Source organism: Pipra filicauda, unplaced genomic scaffold, assembly GCF_003945595.2.
Source record: "Pipra filicauda isolate LSUMZ 115617 unplaced genomic scaffold, ASM394559v2 scaffold29_size4552773_pilon, whole genome shotgun sequence".
NCBI classification, from domain to species: domain Eukaryota; kingdom Metazoa; phylum Chordata; class Aves; order Passeriformes; family Pipridae; genus Pipra; species Pipra filicauda.
In genome coordinates, this window is record NW_024104420.1 from 1,934,460 (window position 1) to 1,947,960 (window position 13,501).

At 38.3% G+C, this 13,501-nt stretch overlaps 1 protein-coding gene across 5 annotated transcripts in view; it reads left to right on the forward strand.

Moving 5' to 3' along the window:
- LOC113982264 (synuclein alpha interacting protein) overlaps nucleotides 1–8,739 on the forward strand; it is a 93,455-nt gene extending 84,716 nt beyond the window's left edge. For 3 of the 5 annotated variants that reach the window (XM_027710313.2, XM_027710315.2, XM_039383100.1), the window contains exons 10-12: nucleotides 639–1,701; nucleotides 3,415–3,485; nucleotides 8,171–8,739. In XM_027710313.2, coding sequence (XP_027566114.1) covers nucleotides 639–1,701; nucleotides 3,415–3,485; nucleotides 8,171–8,255 — 1,219 coding nt within the window. In that variant the 3' untranslated portion in view covers nucleotides 8,256–8,739. Of the gene's footprint in view, nucleotides 1–638; nucleotides 2,156–3,414; nucleotides 3,487–8,170 lie in introns of those variants that run through there. The other 2 variants (XR_005564249.1, XM_027710317.2) reach the window with 2 other exon arrangements.
- Nucleotides 8,740–13,501: the final 4,762 nt, after the last annotated feature.

Genomic DNA, 13,501 nt, shown 5'->3' on the forward strand with positions numbered 1-13,501 from the left:
TTTGGAGTTCTAAATTTAATTTATTATTCTAATAGTGTTGAAATACATTCTTGTCACCTTTCTCTTGCTTTTCAGTATTTCATATCTGAAAAAGTTTGGAGTGCAAATGGCCCTGACTTTTTATGAGGTCTTATATGGCTATTAGTACCAGATGAAGTGTAGATATGTGAAATCATTGCAATGTGGAGAGCTAGTCCTTTCACAGTACTTAGAATAAGCTACTTTTGTATTATGATGTGACTTGGATAGGAGGCATTTAACCTTGTGGAGGTTTCTTTGCCTTTTAAAACATGACAAAATATGAAACAATTCCCATAAATAGGAAACAGTAGTTTCTCTAGAGTTTTCCTCATAAAGTCATATTTGGTGTTTAAATTTAAATTCTAAGTTTTGATTATAAGGAGTTTTCTTTGTAAGAGAAAGTGAAGGTCCTCAGATCCTGAATAGGAGTGGAAACAGGGTTACATCCTTCTTTATGTAATCTTTGCTGTAGCATCATAGTAATAAATTCCATGTGAGTAGCAATGAAGAGGATACGTAACAAGAAGCTGAGACAGACAAATACACGGGAAATGGCAATTTCACATTTTAAATATGCATTAATTTCACTGTGGTGTTTCTTCTTTTTTTTCTTTAAGCTTGCCATCCTCTCCTGCTTCTGGCAAACCCCAGTGGAAACCATCTGAAGCAGATGAATTGTCTCCACCAAAAAGTAAATTGAACACCCAAGATGGGATTCAGATTCTTGGCAGCTTGGGAACTTCTAGTCGCACTCGAGCCAAGATAAAAGATGAGGACTCAGATAAAATCTTGCGTCAGTTGTTGGGGAAGGAAATATCTGAAAATGTCTGTATGCAGGAAAAGCTGACTTTGGAATTTCAGGATGCTCATGCATCCTCCAAGAACGTGAAGAAGATTTTGCCAGAGAAAAGGGAGTTGAAGTTAGCCCGACTGAGGCAACTGATGCAGCGGTCTCTCAGCGAGTCTGATACAGATTCACCTAATTTTGAGGACCACAAGAACAATCCTGTGAAAAGAACTGACAAACCAAGACCTCAGCCTATAGTGGAGAGCGTTGAGAGCACAGAGAGTTTGAACCTGATGCTTAAGAAACACACTTCTGCGGCAGGACGCCGCTTCCCCTTTGGTATCAGGGTCTCTAAGTCTGTGGATGGTCACAGTCCTTCCCCTACTTCAGAGAGCAGTGATCCCGATAATGAAGCCCCGTATCAGTCTGGTACGGTACCTCAGAACCAGTTTTGTGGAGACAACTCTCCGTCCAGCTCGGATAGTGCCACTGCTCAAAAGGTTGCCACAAGCCCTAAGAGTGCTCTCAAGTCTCCATCTTCAAAGCGCAGAACGTCTCAAAATTTGAAACTTCGTGTAACTTTCGAGGAGCCTGTGGTGCAGGTGGAGCTAGCAGAGTCAGAACTAAACGAGGAAAAGGATAAAGACCAGAGCAAAGGACTCATGCGGGCTCCACCCAGCTCTGGGGAGCATATAGGGGATCAGCTGAAAAGGCCTTTTGGAACCTTTCGGTCCATAATGGAGACACTAAGTGGCAACCAAAATAACAATAACAACTGTCAAACAGCAAACCAGGTCAAAACCTCATCGACGCTGCCTTTTACCTCATCAGGAAGGAAGACAACAGACAGCAAGGGAAATCCAGCAGTTCTCTCAAAAGGAAGAAACAAGCCAGTGAGTGCACTGAAAGAAGGAAGGGCCTTTTTTTTTCTAGTCTCTTTAAGTAATGAATAAATTTGACAGCTTCTTCCTCTTGCCTTTCTATCGCAAAAGGATGCACACAAATACTTTATTGTATTTGACCTGTATAAATCCCTTTTACTTTTGGAAGGCTTTTCTGAGGAGTGGCAGGTGTTGCTTGTCTGTACAAGACTGTACAGTCTGTACTCTTAGAGCATGTGGTTCACATATTCTATGTTTAAAGCTTTCTACTGAAATGTGATTCACATGGAAATGATGTTTGATATTGCGCCGAGTGACAAAACTTACAATGAGAATGTCACTCTTGAAACCATGGGATATCTGAGGAGTAAATAACTGAAGGACTCACCCTGGCCTGTCCTATAGCCAAGACTTGATGAGAAATACAACCAGGAAAAATTGCAGAAATGGTCCTTCTGGCTTCTGTGTGAGTTACAGTGTTATTTGCCCACCTTCTCCTCATAACAGAGTCTTCTTGTACCAGAGCATATGGTTGGTCTGTAGCAAAATGTACTGGATCCAGATCATCCCCTCTTTGCAGTCAACACAATGTCCTTTCTGGGATCCCAACAGAAAGAGGAGTGTCCCTCTTGTTTAAAGGAAGGAGAAAATACTTTGAACAAATGTATCTTTCAAGAGAAAGAGGTATTGAATGAAAGAGACAGAGGGAGGAAATACTGTGGGCGCAGTGTGTTTGTAGAGTGGAGAGAAGTATGAGCATCTGGAGATAAAATACAATTGAGAGGGAATGGTAGATGATTTTATTCTCTGTGGAAGTCACACTGGGAAGGAAGGGGTGGATGGAAAGACATGAGGTGGAAAAATAAATTCAAGATGAAAAAAAAAACTTAAAGTGGGCCAATAGCAGGAGGAGAAGAATTGGTGAATTATATACTGTTAAAAGTATGACAAGGTAATGGGAGAAAAACACAGGAAAATCTTAGGCAAAGAGGAGGCAAAATGGGTATGGAAAAGAAAGTGGAAAGAGAGAATTTGGAAACAGTGAGCAGTCCATGTTAGTGGGTGCTGCTAGAACAGTAGTGTATAGCATACTGTAAAATGAAATGAAATGAAATTAAATTAAATTAAATTAAATTAAATTAAAAATTCAAAGGAGAGGAAGCAGGCTAAATTGAAGTGGGACTGCATTTCTTAAAGTTTACTGAGAATCACAATATGAACTACTGGTCTGAGTCTTTGAAGACCTGAACCATCTACTTGAACAGCCAGTTTAATATGGAAGTATTTATATAACCCAATGGCTTCTTTTTTCAAGTGAGTGATTCAGATGTCATAGTGACAAACGAAAAGACAGTCTGTCTTCAAAGACGTTCTGATAGATTGTAGGGTCATGAGCAGTTTTTGTAGTTCCCTAAGAAATCTGAAGAATTGTGTGAGGTAATTCTAACAGGATTGATGCTTGCACTGTAAAACGCTTATTGTCTGTGAAAAGGCCATGTTTGCATGTCACTCTTGTCAACATCAAAACTGTGGAAAGAATAAATTTTCATACCAACCCAAAGGACCACAGCACACATCTCAAAGAGGTAACAGATTCAGGCATAAAAAAAAATCTGTTGAAACATTACTGTGGCTGTCTGACTGCATGTTTTGGTGGATTTCCATGTTATGCATGTGGTGAGCACAGTGCATGCTTTTAACTGATATGATGTTGTACTTCCTTAGGATCCTTTCTTCAGCTACACCAGTCTTTCCTCTAGCACGTTGAATGAAGAACTTCTGTGTAACTATGCTTGGTATGTGCTTATGCATGCTAATGTTTAGCATCTCTGTTGCTTTGTTTTCTCAAATTGTGTTTGCTAACGTTATTTGTAACTGAAACACTGGAATCTATTGATTCACAAAAAGGGAAGTAGATGAACATCTAAATTCCTAGAAAAGCAGAAATTTATGATGAATTTCTGCTGATGTCACCATTGAACTGGCTACAGGATTCAGTTCCAAGCAAGTACAGAAAGTATTCATACTCATAAATCCACCAGGGTGTATAGCAGACTTTGGCTGAGTATTCTGCCTCCGTTGAATGAAAGTCAAGAACCAGATGAGAATGGAAATTAAATTTCCTCTCATGAGGAGAGTAAAAAAGACCACAGTTCATCTCTAAATAGAGTACAGAGAACATGAGGCAGAGTGCTCTACTTTAAGTAGTAGTGCTTCAAGTAGTGGTCTTTTATTTTCGCATTTTTCTTACTCTCTCTTAGGTTTTGAACTTAAATCTGTTTTGTAAAAATCTGATTAACCATGACTGTGTTCAAACTCCTTAATTTGGGGCAGATAAAGATCAGTCCCCCAATGTCCATAAAGACATGTTGGGAAAACAACATTTAAGCCATTAGAGAGTGTCTAAATGAGGGCAGTGAAAAGGATGAAGGGCCCTGAGGGGAAGCCGTATGAGGAGCTGCTGAGGTCACTTGGTCTGTTCAGCCTGGAGCAGATTGAAGGGAGACCTCACTGCAGTCTACAACTTCCTTGTGAGGGGAAGAGGAGGGGCAGGCACTGATCTCTTCTCTGTGGTGACCAGTGACAGGACCCAAGGGAATGGCCTGAAGTTGTGTCGGGGGAGGTTTAGGTTGGAGGGTGGTTGGGCACTGGAACAGGCTGACAGAGTTCAAAAAGTATTTGGACAGTGCTCTCGGGCACATGGTGTGGCTCTTGGGGATAGTCCTGTGCAGGGCCAGGAGTTGGAGTCGATGACCAATGTTTATTTTGTAAGCAAATGCATTCTAAAAATTGCCTGCCATTTTTACTCAACTCTTAACACTCACAAATTCCTTTTTCTGTTAAACTCAGATGTAAAGTTAGTCTGACGTTAGTCATTCTGCAGTTCAGGAGCCTAAATTACTTTCAGATTAGTATTTTCTATATCTAATACATTTGGTTTTTTGTTCACTTATTTGCTATTGCCAGGACCTTCCCATACTTGAAAACTTGTAATGGAAATGGGAGTTTTGTTCTGAAGTCATTGGCACAGCATATGTGAAACCAGAAACAGAACTGTAAGATTTCCAAGAGGTTTCATTCTCTCCAGAAAACAGAGGGGAAACTCCTGTGCACAAAACTTCACAGCAGTAGTTTGAGGGAGCATCAGTGGTCAGCCTCCAGTCAAAACATCCAGCTGCCTGTCCAGGCCATAGAGGAATACAAAACCATTAAGCTCATCCTTATGTTGGAGCTGTCTCCCAAATGTAGCCATTTGTTGTAATTTGGCATTGCCTTGTGTAACTGCTCTTGTGTGAGAAATCCCTGACAACATGGTATTTCCCAGAAACAGTGAGAGATAGAGAAGCTCTGGCTGCCACTGCAGAGATGTGAAGTCACCTGCTGGGAGGGTGATGGCTGGGCCTGAGCTCCTGATTACACCTCCAGGCACTCATGGTCCAGGCACCATGTCCTGAAGTTGCCCCCATGGCAGTGGACACATGTAGAACCAGAGAGCAGGAAACAAGGAACAGAGTGCATGAGGGGCACAGTTTGAAGAGACTGTTATGGTACCCACAAATTAGGACGGAAATGGGCAAATCGTGTGCCAGAGTCTGTGGCATGAGATCTCCAAAAATCACATAAGAATGGAAGTTCTGTTGTGCTTTTCAGAAATCAGAACACAGACCCAAAGGCTGTCAGAGCTTCTAAGCCAGCCTTGTGATGCCTTTTAATATCTCCTGTGATTTTTGAATGGGAAAAATGGGGAGACTATGTAATACTGTTTCAGAACTATTTTGAAAAAACCAACTTTCTGGAAAAGACTATAATCTTTGGTGTTTTAAACCTTTGAAGATTGTTATATTGGGGAATTACATTGCTTGACACAGTTGCAAACCCATTTTAACTCTAGCGCCTTATATAAAGGATTTTATTATCATTTTCTGAAATATGAAGTCGTTATACAAAATCTGCCTTCAGAGAGATGAAATTCCTGTCCACCAGTTTCCTGTTTTCTTTTTCTTCAGCTTCTCTTTATTTAATTTTTTTTGGTCTTGTTTGTTTGTTTGTTTGTTTAATTTTCATTCAAAATACCCAAATACATCAAGGCTCTGTAGTTTGTTTTTTCGAATTGGTCACAGCTTAATAGCAGAGGACTGTGCTAGAATTTTTAGTGGCCTTTTTAAGTTTGATACACCCTATTTTTCTGAAAGCCTTGAAGGAAATTTCAGATGTACAGGATGGTTTGGGATCATTTTTCCCCTTTTGGAAGGATTAGCTAGTTTTTGGCAAATTACAACTCCAAGCAAATAGCTGTAAGTTTTTTCCATCTTACATGTGTGCCAATGAACAGCTCTTTCCCACACTTTAAATTATCTGAGACCTGCATTACATTAAAGTAAGCACTAACTCACCATATCAATACAAACTCCTGTATTTGCTGCAACTATCAACAGCAAAAATAGCTTCATACATTGGGGCAATCAGCAGAATCCACTGTCAGATTTCTGTCAGATAGTAAACTGGGCATATTTCTAAAATGGTTAAGTGGATCTAACCTAATCCTACTGCCATACCTAGTGCTAGATAAATTAAAACTTCAAATATATACTCCAGAAAAAGAATGCTTATCTGTATGTCTCATAAAATAGTAGCAATTCAAGCTAGTGCAGTATAACATCAATATGAAAGTAATTTAAACCTTGTCTCAGAAAATTTACATTTGTTCTGTTGTGAACTGCTATGATCATGCATCACTGCTTGCTGCATGAGGAGATTTTTAGTATTTCTGGGGCTATACAGGCACCAGAAGATGTGAGAAAATTGATTAGGAATTTGGTTACTAATTAGTAGAATCGGTAATACATTTTCTCCAGGTCACAGTATTGTCACCTAGAGACGTCTGCATTGGCTAAAAATGATGCTCTTTGAGGTCACATTGCAACTGTAGAGCTACAAACTGGGTTCTTTAGAGTGCCTAGTGAGACTCTACATGGGGGATTCACCAACAGGGACTTTCAGCACTGCAAGTCTAAGCTCATGCAGTAGTTAATTATCTTAGCCTTAGAAAGCAGCCTTTAATAAAGCTATGTGAGTAACGCTAAACATATTGTTGATAACAGCAATGCATGTTAAGTGCCAAAAAGTAGATATGGCAAAAAGGTAAATGATCCTCTTTTACCTCAATCCCATTCCTACAAAGTCTGCCTCAGTTTTGTGCCTTTTGCTCTTACTTTGGGTATGTGACAATAGTAATTTAGATGAATGAAGAAGATTTTAAAATAAAATGATCCCTGATGCCCTCTTACCTCTTATTAAGACCCACAACTGTGATCTATGAGAAGGTCAACATCTGTTAAATCCTGAAGTAACCACAAGGTTATTGGGGATATTTAGTTCTTTGTGATAATTGCAGAATGAAATAAATTTATTTCAGTTTATAAGAATCAGGCTCACAAATATGTGAGTTTAAGACAAACTTTTTTGTACATATACTCTTGCCTTCACTGTAGTATCTGTCCTTCGCAGCGGCAAACCAGGTAGTCATTATTGTATTGTAGGAGTTTTGCTGCTTTGCTGTTCAGTAGTATAACTAAAAGTGAGATTTTTAACTGATTTGCAAGTTGCTGTGGACTTCAATTAGTTGGAAGGTTAATTGAAGAGAGGGGGAACATGCTGGGAATTCAGAACAAGGACATATCAAAGGAAATGAAGAAAATTAGTGTTACAAATATGTAGTTATTAATTTTTTCACCCTAATTGGCAAGCTATCATTCAAATCTCATACACGATAGACAGATTTTTAAATTATTTTTTTAATTTAAGTTTACCTAGTGGGGAAATGAAAACACGCTATGGAGAAATTATCCTCAACTGTGCATCTAATAAAATCCTAATGACTAGAATTGAGTTTTTACATAAATTACAATGTTAAAACAGATACAGGCCCATGTCAGAAAGATGATTACTGCTTTCCATTTTTGCTATGGTGTTTGCCTCCATCTTCTACCTAAAGCAGACACATAGAATAAATACCGTGAATCATCTTCTGAAAGTGTTCATTTCTCTCTGATGATTAGTAATGGGGACAAGATGATTTTATTACAGGCAGAGTCAGAAACCAATAGGATATGTCTAATGTTTATTGTAGTGGATCTGTTTGTCACTGTGATACTTTTCACTAAAGGGCAAGAAATTTTTTGGTGTTCTGTTCATTATTACCACTACATTACAACAGCACACTAATTAATGCCATGACTGAAAAAGCTCCTCATCACCCCAATGGTTTCCAGGTTTGATTTCAGAATGAAAGCTACAACTCAGTAGAAATACACAGTATTAAAAAGTATTTTGTGTAGTACATGTCTAGAAAAATAAGCTCAGAGAGAAAGATTAATTCAGACTTCAGTACATGCAAATGGAATAAAACAGGATAAATAAGCACAGTGCAAATACCTCTATATTGTTAGTGTTACCATTAATAACTTTCTTTGTTTTCCAGGCATGATGACATCAACTGTAACAGCCAGAAATCTGTCAGTCAAAAGAGTACTGAAGAGCCAGAGCTGCAGGAATTCTTCCTCTAAACCACGTGATGATGTCTTACTTCATTTGAAATTCCTGAAATATAGCCTTTTAAAACACTAATATGAGACGTACCCCTCACCAGCAAAACAGCAGCTGTTAGGATGCCTTAATCTGTAGCAGTTAGATCATAAACAAATCTTTTTTTATGATATATGTGTATATGTAACTTGTTTGTAAGCTGTGCTATGTAAAGGCATGGGTGAGCAACAGTAATTTGAAAATTGTTATGACACAGGCAACCTCCAAAATGTTTGTTGGGCCACAGAACACATTTTGTACTTTGTGTCTTGCATGGATATATTGCATATACCTTTATTTCCCTTTGTCAGTGGCATATACTGTCAAAGTTTTAGCCAGGACTCTGCCTGTGCAGCTCCTCAGTGAGACCAAGGCAAAAGCATTGATTTTTTTTTTCCTGAGTATATTTGTCTGTTGTTATTTCTATTTTTTTGTAAAAAGGAAATAAAGATGGTGCTAATAGGACACAATGAGTGCAGATATCTCTCATACTTCATTTCCTCTTTTGAGCTTTAAGTTTTTTATTGTTCTTTTTGGTGTTCATTAGATAATTAGAGAATGTCCAGTACCTGTATTTCAGTTCAGTCGATCAAGTCAAGAATTGCTTTAGTGCTTATCAGCTTTATTGCTTTAAAGCTTATCAGCTTTAAAATGTGTCGAAATAAAAAGTATAAATGCAATTTTAAGTTACCAAGTACTGTTACTTGCAAAACACCAGCAGCGTGCTCAGCTTTGTTCAAATGAGTGAATAATCTGATGAAACTCTAGTCCACATTCTCCCAGAGCTGTCATGATCCTTTTATTGACTGTTCTTTGAACTTTTCAGAGAAAATGAATTATTTCATTTTGTTTCTAGTAAACTATGAGTAGATTCTTCAAATGTGTCATAACGGCACAGCATCCAAAGCAGAGTACTATACTAGGCAGTCTTTACTTGTCACATTTATTTATATCAAATATGTGTATATATGTTTGCTTTATTTTGATTATATTGATTTATTTCCATTTGAAGACTGCTACAGTTTGCTGAGAAAGATCCAAATACATGGGGATTTATTTTACTAACTGTTCTAATAGAACATGGGGAAGTCAAAAGAAGTTTGCCAAAGAAATTTTGTATTTGTCAAAGACAGTCATAGAATCATGAAGTGGTGGTTTGGGTTGGAAGGGACCTTTAAAGACCATTGAGTTTCAGCATCCCTGCAGTGGGCAGGGACATAAAAAGTTATGATATTATAAAAATTAAATTCCTGCAGTTGCAGAACTAGTAACTAAAAAATGTGGACAGGTGAGGATTTTAATTAAATACAATGGAATTGCTTTCTATGCAGTTTCTCGTGCCTCTTCTTTTGCTGTGTCTATCTTGACCACTGGGCTTTGTTCCTGGTCAGTGAGGAGAGAGAAACTTCCTGAATGGGATTCATTCTACCTATTAGAGGTATCTTGTTTACCAGGAGTACCAGCTAGTCCCTTCCTACTTACTACAGGGAAGTGAGATAGTAAAGCTCTTGGAAGAGTTATAGTATTTGAATGCCTTTAGCTAAGTGAGATAAATGTCTTTCTTTGTGTCAGTCTTCAGAGTGATGTCACATTTGGCCATACAGCTGCCATGGACCAAGATGACTGAATGACCCAGGCACCCTGGTTATAGGCTTTGGATAAGTGCAGAGTACTACTGGATAAAATGGGGCCCATTGAGACATCAGAAAAACAAAAAAGAAAATTAAAAAATGCCTACACACACCAAAAAAAGCAACCAACCAACTGAAAAAAAAACCAAACAAAAACTCAACAAAAAACCCACCCAAAACAAAAACAACCCACACAAATAGAAATAAAATTAATGTACTTACAGAAATGAAGTTCAGAAATTCTTTCCACAGTTCTTATCTATCACTTGGCAACACTGATTTTTGAGCTAAAGTGATAAACCTAGTACTCCAGCTGACCTGCGCTGTGTTGTTTAAAGAAACAACCAAACCTCTAAAAATATCTGTGAGCCAGGAAAAGCAATACCTCTGACTGGGCCTCCTGTCGTCTTTGTGCATATGAAAAACCTGAATGCAAAATGAGAAGAGACACGTGTGCTGCAATTGCCAGAGTGCTGAAAGAGAGCTAAAAAGGAGAGATTCTGTGTCTGGTAGATGGGCCTAAAACAAACAGGCAGTTTGCATTTTTGAGAGTGTGAAGAGAGCTGGCTGTGGTCATGTGAATGGCAGAAGAAGCAATCCTGCTGAGTGATCCTGACAGACTGGAGATGTGCAAAGTCTGTCACAGCAATCTATAGTATCTATCTGAAGCAGGAGATAAAACTAAATTTCAGTGAAGGGATTTGAAGCAGATCAGGATGTAAGTATTGTCAAGTCCTGGAAGAAAGAAATGGCCTATTCTGGAGACTGAGGATTTAAAAGTTACCTGCTTTCTGCAATGTAGCAATTTCTAGAGTATATTCTTGCACAACACATAAAGAATCAAATTATGCAAGTATCCTAGGGCAATAGAGATTACTACAGAAGATAGGATTGGGATTACCAGAAAATGTTTGGAGTCTGTGATTAGAGATATCCGTGGTTCCTGAACACATTGTGACAGAAAGCTATTTCGGGGTAGCTAGTGCAGAAGAGAGGCCAATTAGATCTAAACATGAAAAGTAGTGTCTGGAAGGTTTAAGGTGAGCTCATGTTGTATAAACTGCTGATTTTATTATTCCTAATTTGTAGTTTCTTTCCTACCCCAAAGCCTGCACATGGTACATTCCGATGTCATGCCTATTAGAGAAATGCTGATTCTGTGATCTTCAGCTGGCAGATGTGTGTGCTCTGCATATTTGTGTCCTTAGTAGGTATAGAATCCAGGTGCCGTAACTCTTTCTGTTTAGTTTGTAATCCTGCAGGCATATCCCTACTGGCATGAGTCTAAGTCAGGCTTCTGTCAGCAAAGCATAAGCATTTCCCAGAGGCAGGAGAGATGATCAGGGAATTTCCAGCAAACGTCTTCAGAAATATCAGTTAACCAAAGTTTTTAACAGGAACACAAATCTCTTATTATTACAGCTCTTGCAGAAAAGGTCCTCCTCTGTCCACTTAAAAATTTTTGATCAAAGAAGGCAGTGATTTACTAGTGAACCAATGTGTGTCCTAATAAAGTTGTATCTGTGGACACCACAGGTAAAATGAATAACCATTCATGTTCTGTTACTGCACAAAAATGTCAGAATAAGACTTCTCTGTGTTTGTCCTGCAGTTCTGTAATAAACATGATGCCAGAGAGCAGTAGTGAATTCCCAAGTTCAGATAATCTCTGACTCTCCTTTTTGAAGAATGAAAATAATTTGCTAAGAGCCTTGGTTTTTTTCATGACTCACCAATTCATTTGTTTCTGGTACTTGAGATAAGCAGCAAGCATCAAAACTGCAAGAATGGTGCTTTATTTCATCATCAAAATGGTGGGCTATGCTTTGCCCTGCATTAGTAGAGCAGCATTTTAGTAATATTTCATTTATTTGCCTTTCACTCTCCATATTAGAGAGTGAATACATTGATTTACTAAGTTACTAATTAATAAAATAACTACAGTCAGCATAGTTGATGTGTGAAGGAGATGAAAGAGACAAGTTAGACAAAGATTTAATATTCATTTCATTGTAGCTGTCATTCAGAAACCTTTTTGTAACATCAAGCTGACATAAGATCAATGACATAACAAAATATGATTCACATCAAAACAGTAAAAAAACACTCTAACATCCACTTATTTATAACAAAATGGTAACTGTCTCAGAAACATGTTCTCTGAGAGCTGATTTATTGCATGTTTCATCACCTACCATCACAAGCAATGTCAGAATAGGGTCACGCAACACAGTTAAAAGTAAAGTAAAAATGTCAGCACATCACATCCTAGGTATGAAGTAAAGGATTAGTGAACAGATTTCTTGATAAGACAACTTTTGTCTGCACGTAGACTAAGATTCACCTCCTCACACCCTTGAAATATTTCTTAGCCTTTTAAAAACCCACTTGGTGAAAAATCAACAGAAATATTTGTGAAAAATACAGTCCCTGTATTTGTAGCATCAAACTGCAAAGCTTAATTATCTGTCATGAAATGGTTTTCAATGACCTAATAGGAATGATTTCTCAAATTATATTGCATTTCCCATTCAGAAATGTCTTCCCAACTGTACATCCTGTACCCAAGTATAGCCTGTTACATAATTAGCTTCTCATATAACCTTGTTTCTCTGTTTATAAATGCATATTGAGGTTGCAAGTAAGTACATAATTGTGCAGAAGTCCAGCACATGCCCTGTAACCAAAATGTCTTTCAGACACTGAACTATGCCGAATTTAAGTTGCCCAAATGTAAAAGTCCAAGCACTGCATAACCTGCAGTTCATCCTCTGTCTTTGCACATTATCACTGCCCTATCACCTTCTTGCATACACCAGACGTACTACGCACTATTTGTACCCATCTTTTCTTCATTATACTGACCACTCGATATGTAACTTTGACCCAAGTATCAGAGAATTCAGCCAGGACAAATCAGGTAGTTTATTAGTGTGCCACACAACCTCTTCCAAATAAAGGGGCTACATACACAGCATAATCCACCCATCCTCTTGCACACATTTAATAATGCATCACTGATTTTCCAAATACTCCAGATTTTGTAACATGGACTGCTTTTTTTAACGTATATGGTCAGCTATAAATAATAGCTCAAGCCATCTGTTTCCTGAAGAACATGTTACTTTTTGACATCTGCAGAGTCACTTCCTTTCCTACTCAAGCTGCTAGGTGTTTTGCCAGTGTGCTTACTGGCAAACAGTGTACAGGAGGAAGGAAAATAATTATTCAGGGTATATTTGGAAAACTGATAAGAAATCCTGACACTGTTAGAACAGAGAGCTAGCTTCTTATCTCTTTTGCCAGTTAGAAATACTGCTCTAAGAGAAAAAATAAAATCATGTGGGTCTGGAAGTTTGCCCTCTTTCCTGTGTAGACATGAACATAAACTTGCATGTAGATGGTGTATAGATATGTGTAAAATCCAGGAAAACTGCAGTATAGGGACCAATTCAGGGGGGTTGCAGTTTAGAAAGCTGTGTCTTGGCCATATACCTATGTGTCTGTGTATGCATGCAGATGTTAAAGGTAAGACAACTGTCTTCCAGTACACAGCTAAAAAGGAGGACAGGAATAAATGCCTCCCCTTTTTGCTC